Source organism: Fringilla coelebs (assembly GCF_963513975.1).
Source record: "Fringilla coelebs genome assembly, chromosome: 1".
NCBI lineage: Eukaryota > Metazoa > Chordata > Aves > Passeriformes > Fringillidae > Fringilla > Fringilla coelebs.
Genome location: NC_140028.1, coordinates 52,328,555 through 52,337,072, shown reverse-complemented (window position 1 = coordinate 52,337,072; position 8,518 = coordinate 52,328,555). Strand labels below are relative to the sequence as shown.

The 8,518-nt window shown below is 43.6% G+C and overlaps 1 protein-coding gene across 9 annotated transcripts in view; it reads right to left on the bottom strand.

The window, feature by feature from the left end:
- Nucleotides 1-904: 904 nt before the first annotated feature.
- LOC311163506 (microtubule cross-linking factor 1-like) overlaps nt 905-8,518 on the bottom strand; it is a 102,195-nt gene continuing 94,581 nt past the window's right edge. For 5 of the 9 annotated variants that reach the window (XM_084222405.1, XM_084222408.1, XM_084222406.1 and 2 more), the window contains one exon: nt 905-2,026. In XM_084222405.1, the coding sequence (XP_084078531.1) occupies nt 1,715-2,026 (312 nt within the window). In that variant the 3' untranslated portion in view covers nt 905-1,714. Of the gene's footprint in view, nt 2,082-5,019; nt 5,078-8,518 lie in introns of all 9 variants that reach the window. The other 4 variants (XM_084222409.1, XM_084222410.1, XM_084222413.1 and 1 more) reach the window with 2 other exon arrangements.

The window sequence follows — 8,518 nt, the reverse complement described above, 5'->3', positions numbered from 1 at the left end:
AGGTGGACATTCTGACCCTGGGTCAATAGCCACAGCCCGACCTGATATGGAAGAAATCAGACCTAAATTGGCTGTGATTTGGGAGACAGGGAGTTTGTTCTTGTCCAACAGCTGAATTAAACTTCCTAGAAAGCCGGCTGTGACACAGCAGGACAGGATGTGAAGGGCTTGTTTCTTGACAGAGCTAACCAGGAAGGCTTCTAGGGAGCCCAGATGGTGCTCTTCAACAAATGAGCCTCAGAAAATCTCAGCTAAGGAAACAGAATGGGAACAAGCCAGTTCAGCAATGGGATAACTAGTCAGAGCAGTTCTGGGGCTCCAGAGAAAGCATGTGGCCAAACAGATGGTCTTAGGCAAAGTAGCTTGAGAGGTTTCCACCCCTCAGAAGTGTGAATTCTTGGCTGCATTTACTTCTCACTGTTAGCCTTCAGTTTTACAAAAGCCCTGTTTATTGGTCTCCGTGCACAATGCAGATGGTACATAAGCTTAGATTGATACTGGACATGTCATATTTCTGGTGTTCCATTTAGCTGGCTGGTTTTCACTCCCATGAATGAGAAAACAACAAGCCATAGGGCCACAGAGAAACGTGAGTAGATGTCTTGAGGAGTCCAGGGAGTGAATTTAGAAACCTTCCCACGGTCTGATCCAGTGCTCACAGGAGTCCGTGGAGCACAGCATAGTATTTGGTTTTGCCATGATTTATTTCATATAAGGAAGTTTTTTTCCTTCCCTTATGAATAAAGGAGGAACTCAAGGGCTTTTATGTCCCCCAGTTAAATGAACCTGGGAAGTACCATCATTAAAAAAACATTATGAAGCACTCGAGCAGCTTGTAAATACTGAGGGTTTTATTTCCACTTCACATGGTCTCCAACAGACTCTTAAACAAGACCAGTTACAATTTAGTATGCCCAGAGATTTCCATGGTTTTTCCAAAACGAAGGAAGTTCTCAGTAAACGCTGTACATAGCCAGTTGAACTGCTAACAATAATTTAAAAACTCTTTTTTGTATAGTCAATGCAAGAATACCAACAATAAAAGTACAGTACAGGTAAATTCACAACAATATTACAGTGAAACAGATTGACTCACATTTATGTGATGGTACAGTAGCAGTATGTACATGCACTAAAGTGCAAGGACCCAGAGGCATGCAAGTCAAGTATTGTAGGTGTACTTTACAGCTAACTCTGTAAGACTTTCTGAGGCATTCTTTTCTTTTTTTTTACACATTTACTTGTGTTTACCTGTATTCCCCTCCATCTCAAATAATTACAAGTCTAGTGAACGAGCTTAATGGCTTTCTTCACTACTTAAAAGGTATCGCTTCAGACAGTTGAAGCATCTTTAAGAACCTTACCTTTAAAAACTGATAACACTGACATTAAAATAGAATAAAATTAACTTAAGACCCTAGTTTTACATGAAATTAAAAAAAAAACCAACCCAAAATACCCAAAACCAAAACTGAAAACGTAACAGTGCAAATATAACCAAAAGGCAGTCAGTATTTGGAGAGAGCGCGAGCACGTATTCAAATTCCCTTAAAACTTAATTTACATTTTATTTTAAATCTTACTTTATATCAATTTAACCCTTTTTTTTTGTTCGTTTTTGTTAATATACTGTATGTAGAAAAGATGGAGACAAAAATAGTTTTCTCAGCTATGAAAAAAATTAAGTTATTACAGGCACATTAACTGTTTCATTCTAGAAACACCTCTGTTTCCCAGGTTGCACATTCAGCAGCTGTGTCTGAGAACATTCTTTGACCTCTCTCTCCAAGCGGGCCTCCCTCCTTCGTGGCAGAGACGGCTGGCGGGCGACCTGGCGGAGGCGAGCGGCGCCCGCCCTGTTCCGTGCGCGCTCAGGCCGGCTCGCCTCCCTGGCTGGGGGTCTCTGCCAGCAGCTCCTCGCTTCCACGCTCCTCTGAGGACGCCAGGTCTCCGGTGGACTGCGACTGTGAGGCAGTAGGGGAATGTGAGGCCCATCGTGACGGTGGGCGCTGCTTCGCTGGTCTCTCTGGCCGGGAGAAGCAGGGTTGGAGGGACGGGGCTAGTGCAGAACAAGGCAGTTCCTTGGCAGCCAAGAGAGCAAAACAGCGGTTAGTGACTTGCGTTAGAGACTGCTGGGATGCGCGAAGAATTGCGAAACAAAACCGCCCAACTAAAGCTAAGCGTGTGTGGTGGCGCGGGATAAAAGCAAGCGGCCGACGCCTGGCTGCGAGAGGGCTCCAGGCATCTGCATGTGTGCCCGTGATTTATGGAACAGGTAAGGAGACAATGAAAGAAGGAGGGTGAGCTGGAGTAGCTGAAACACTTTCAATGGCTATCTGTCCTTGTGCTAGAAAGAGAAGAGCTGAAAAGTATATTTGCATAATAATTCAGGAAAATCCACTCTTCAACGCTTTAAGTGCTGACCTGGCATACAAAGGCTAGGTTTGGCATTTGCAAGACAGGTGAAAAATCAGCCACTGTCTCCTTTTTTTCTGCCTTCAGAATTCAGACTTGACATGCAGGAGACTTCTTAGCACAGAATAATGACTACAGGGGTAGCTATGATCTCCAGCTGGGTTAAAGATGAGGCTTACCTACAGATTTCATTTTCCGGAACACCACCGCTAGCTGCCAGCTGCTGAAGCCTGAATTACAGGATTCAGAGGTACTCTTTGTTAAAGGCAACATTCACAGAAACAAAGAAATTGGAAATTTTATTCCTTCACCAAGTTTCCACTGTTCTGGCTTGGTTAGCTTGCCTTTGCAATTAGAAACAATCTGCAGTTGTGATTTTTCACCCTGGCTTTACTAGGCTGGTATAAGAAGCATTACTAAGTTGGTAATGACTCTAATATTCATGGACTTTGTTCAAAATACAGTTGCGCTTCCTGCCTTGCTCTGAATGCTCCCTACATCAAGATGAGTGACTGGGGAAGCCAGTCTGTCTTGTAGGGCCAAAGCCAAACTTCTGAATTTCACTGCACACTTTGAAACTTATAAAAGCAAATCAGAGCAGTTTGCCAACATCTAGCCATGTGTACACCAAGCAGCAGTCACTGGAATGTACAGGGGAGCTCAATAAAAACCAAAGTCAGAATGCAAACTGGTGATAAACGAAGAGAGAGATCAGAAATGATGCAATGCAGAGGAAAAGCTGTGGCACAGTAAGATGCAGGGATACCAAGGCAGCAGGGAGGCCAGGATTCAGCACACTGTTTCTCATGGAGAAGGAGAATAGTGACTAAAGTGGAGAATATTGGAGTAGGTAACATGATGTGATTGACAGTGAACAAACAAGGTGATACGACATTGAACTTCTCAATTGCAGTGGAAGACCAAACATGAATGTCATAGGACAGAAGGATCAATTCTGAAAACAGAGAGCTGAGGTATGAGAAATGGAGCTGGTGACACCTGTTTTGGAAAGAGTGCATTGTTGGACTCGGGGAAGCCTCAGTGAAGGGTCAGCCCAGGTTTTTTGGGAAGCATGCAGCCCATGGGATGATCTACAGCTGCACACCAGTGCTTGAGAAAGAACTACGGCCAGCTGCCCTCGGCACTCGCAGGGCACCTCAGCCTGCACCCCCTCCTCTCTGCACCCTCACTCCCCACCCCATCTCTGTGCCATTAACTTCAGAACCCTTGCTAAAACTGCAGTAAGGCTGAAATGGAAATTGGTGCTAACAAAAAGATTGGCTGTGTGTCCTTACTTCACCTTATCCCATTGTGCCTGGGGCAGCATATGGTCTGTGAAAGCTGCCACTAGACTCAGATTTGTTAAGAGAAATCCATCTGCTCAGCAACAGTCATGGGCAGCACAAGACAGTGAATCGAGGCTATGAGATTTGTGGGTTTTGTCTTAGCCTCTTTCAAAGAGGAGGCTTAAAATGATATCTTTATAGTGCTGCTTGCTCCTGGCTGCTTTATCCTAGTTTTGGAGCAGTAAATCAGAGTTAGCACAGTGATAACAAAATCTATTTCCACTGCTGCCTCCCTGTTCAAAAGCTTCTCTCCAGCACGGCTGCAGATGTTGGTCAACTTTTACCAAACAGCAAGGTTAAGCTCATCTTATCTGTGATGTACACATGCCCAGCAGTACACAAGGCTGTGCTGGTGATGGATGTTGCTCCAGGGCCAAAAGTGACTGGCAGCATAATCTTATAAAGTGCTGGCTGCTGAGTCAGTCACCCCCACCTGCAGAGTGGAAATCCAGCCATGACAAGGAAACTCTGCAGAATGATTTGTGAAAACCCCTCCTCCCTTACTTCATGTAGCTGTCATAGCTAGAAATGGTCAAAAAAAAAAAAATAACCTGTGGGTAATTTAGTTGGGTAGTTGCTCAGGGGTGTGGGTGTATAGGCAGCATTTCTTAGCCTGAGCACTGAAAATGGGAAAGAAGATTTCAGCTTCGGTTTCTAGCTATTTCCTAAAACAGACTGTCAGCCACCATGGCTATGTCTATATTAATAAATAAAAAAACCCAGTTTTCTCCCTCTCTGAGGGAGAGGGGATGGTCACAGCTTATGTCTGCACAGTGTCTTCCCTCTGCTGCAACTGCAGCCACTGGACAGAACTGGGCCCAGAACTGCTTAATGAGCAAAGGTGACTTGGTGACTTTAGCCTTTAGCACCAGGCTGCTGCTGAAGCCCTTTCCCAGCCCTCTCCACCTGCTGCTGCAGCCAGAATGGGGCAGACAGAAACCCTGTGCAGTGCTCTGCATGTCAAAAAAAAAAAAAAAAAAAAAAGTTTAGCACAAATCTGAAACCCTCCCCAGCATTTTTGCATACAAATTTTGACTTAAGTGTGACATCTTCCCAGCCTGTGCTGCTGCAGGACAGGACACAGCAGATGAGCTCCTATCCTGAGCTCTTCCTGGCTGTCCCACACAGAGACCCCACAGGGATGTCAGGTGTGTGCTGATACCTCTGGAGTTGTGGCCATTTATTTCCCTCTGTCAACCCCCATGTTCAAGAATGACCGCTCTTGGAAAGCTCTGGAAACAAGGTAGAAAGGACTTACAGCAGTGAGGCAGGCAGGGTTAGAGTCCCCAGGGGGTAGTTAATAAGACAGTTTGGTTCTGGACAGAACAGACAGAAAAGAAAAAGAAAGCAAGTAGGTTGGAAAGAACTGTTTTAATTGATTATTTTTTTAAAGTGAAGATTTCATGTCAGCAAGGAAGGAGTCTCCCGATGTTACTACTCATTCAGATCATGTTACCAGTGTTACCACAGGGAAACTAATAATCAAAAATAAAAGCCAAGCCACTAGAAGAAAAAGACTTAGAAAGAAAGGAAGCAAACAAACCAACCTTTTACAATCCTAGCACAGTTTCAGAAGTGGACATAGCAATAAACAAACCAAACATTTCTACTCAGCAGAGAAGGATATCTATTTTTCTTTGCCAACCTTGACTGCGGCTAGGGAAAAACCACATTACTATGAGAGGAATAAAGCTGTATTTTTTTTTTTTTCCTTAATGTGATTTCAAGTGAGAGTTTCTGCTTAGAAAATCTTTAACAAGCAAGAAAATGGCTGTTATTGTTTGTTGCTTACACTTCTATTGCTCAGGTTTCATGACAACTCTTTGCCTCACCTTTTTCCGTTGTTTCTCTTCAAAAGTGATACTGGATGGGAAACTCAAGCTTAACCAAAAGCCCTTTAATTCTGTCAACATCTCCCCTGATTTTCAACATTCCCCCTCCCATGCTGAATGGCTCAGTGGCAAGCCTGTGGCAATTGCTTTCCCCTGGCAAGCAGAGGATGCAGCGCCTGCTCTCTCATCTGTGGGTCTGTGTGGATGGTCCTTGCACAGTGCTGTCTCCAGAAATGAGTCTGACTCCCAGTCCAGGGCTGTTGTGCAACTTCCATGATCTATATCCTTGCTAGTCATAAAAGCAAAATGTTCCTTACATACTTAGTTAGGTAGTGCTAATCTGTGTTTTTTAAAGTAAAATGTATAAATCCTACGATACACATGTAAGGTAGAGGTTTAGTGAGTTAGCAGGGTAACACACTAATAGGCCACACTAGGTGGGTATGAATTTGCCTGTAAGCAGCTCTGGGCAAGTCAGAAAACACAAAGTTATTGCTGCTCTATATGCATATACACTCACATGAACATGCACTTGTACATAAATAGATAAATATATGAACTAGATTTCATATTTGCAGCAGGAATATAGAAGAAAATTATGTAACTAAACAACTCGGAAGCTCAAATTGAGGAAAAATCACCAACAGGTGGTGCATGCAAGTTTAAAAGTCATTAATATTCCATGGCTGCAGAGCCCAGAAGGCGTTTGGTGGTAAGAAGGGCACTTGACCTGGCCAGAAACCAACAGGTCAGAGGGAAGCAGAGCAGGGATCTACTGGAGGGTGGAAGCATTGCGTCAGCGCTGCCCCAAGCACAAACCTGCTCCTTCAAGATCATAACTCCCTGAATAGCTGGGTCTGGCTTTGTACAAAATGTGCTAAGAGAATTTGTACAAAGTGTAATTTGTGTGGTCAGGGTAATCCACAAATAACTCAAGGCAGCTGCAGAGTCTAAACTTATTTGTGGGTGTTTTTTTTCTGCAGCAAACCCATGCTTCCTGGAGTACATCTTCCAGAGCACCACCTCAGCTAGGAAAAGCTAAGCTCACTGTGCGATTCCCCACCAGTTTCCTTTTCAATCCACATTCCTGAGAAATGCCAGGATCAGCCAAAGAACAAAACCTGTGCATCTAGACTACGGTCATAACAGTCATGTAGGAGTTGTGAGGAAAAACAAGTCTTAGCTCTAGGGCTCATAACTCAAAAAATTAGGCAAAAGATACTGAGAATTCACAAAAAGGAGCAGTTTTCTGCCAGTTTGATGCTCAATGAGTTTTTGCTAAACAGCATTGACCCAAATCTCTCTGTGCCTCAAACTCCTAGTTTGTGTTTTGCCAATGGCAATTTGTGATCCTGTGGGATGACATCTATCTGCTTATATTTGAAATCTGCTGAGGTAGTTAAAAGATACAAGAGGAAATCAAGAGTTTCCAGGGTCATCTTGACAGCAAAGCTGAATTGAACTTGTCAAAGTACAACACACTTCCTAATACAGATCAGTAGTGTATTCCCAGTATTTCCAACTAGGGACAAAATACAGAGATAGCTGGAAAAAGCCAAATAAATGAGGCTGCTTCCCACCTTTATTGACTCTGAAGTTTCTGCACAAAGACCATTTTCACTCACTAGTATTTATAATGGGCATGTGGTTTCCTTTGTTTTCCTTTTTTAACTGAAAAACTGCCCTGCTTATATCTGTTTAAACTGCACATAGGGAATAAATCCCTAAGTTTGGATTGTCTGTTAGGAAAAAAAGATTACATCCTCTGAGCAATACCTAAAAAAAGGAACTGACTGTACATCAAAAACCACCCACTAGGGCAAGGCAAACTGCAGACCAAAGGATTCAGCATTCAGGCTCTCGGAAATCCTTCACACCAAATGTTGAGATGGAAAGTGGGGTTTGAACCTTCCCTTTTGAGGCATCTGAGGCAGGGGTAGTAGGAGTCTGCCCAGAGAAGGCAAGGTGCATGTATGGGGTGTGCAGGGGTGTAAGGGGTGTGCAGGGGTCAAGGAGCTGCTTCCCTGGAGCCAGGGCTCACCACAAGACTAGGATGCTAAAGGGGCAGCACAGGGCAGAGAGGATGAGGAGCGCTTGCCTCTGCCCTGGGGACTGCCACTAACCAGCAGTATACACCCCTTTTCATGGCTGTACCAGAAAGGCAACATATGCATGTAAGAGCTGGGCATAATTCAGCTTTTCTTAGGAGTAAGACTCTCAAGTGCTCTCAAAGGTTCACCAGAAACACGAGGTTTAAATACTGGTAACTGAAAGATTTCATCCATCATTACACCTTCTTTTTTTGTTGATTGCTGTTGCACCTGAGACTGACCCCCAACATCTGGGCACACTTGCTGAGACAGATGATGACTTGACAAAATATCAGCAAGGAGTTCTTAAACACTAAATAGGTATATGTCTAGATTAGTTGATTATATGTGTATTTTTTGCTTTTTGTTATTTTTGTGAGGCAGCAGCAGTCAGTACCAAACATCATGCCATTCAATCACATTCACAGACCTGAGCCAAACCTAATCAGATACATTCAGAAAAGATATGCTGAAGGCCCTGAAGTTTTGCTCCAGGGTACTGTAGAGACTATTTTTCACACAAACTTGTTAAGGCCCATTCTTGTGTAGGAGAAAGAATCTACCTTTCCATGCAGCATAAAAAATTTATTCAAACCTAGTGTCCCTAGAGCATCTGTAACATGTGGTGTATTTTGTGACAGAATACCCTTATCCCAGCCCTTCATGGAAGAACAATTTTTTATCCCATAAAGGATAAAACTCTTCTGATGCTTTCAAGCCAAATAAGCTGCCAAGATAGAAATTCAATTCTTTCATGCATTCTTCAGTGACTAATCCAAAGTTTCATGACTGGAAATTGCTGGTGGTACCAGGACAGGACTAGGATATTCACTGT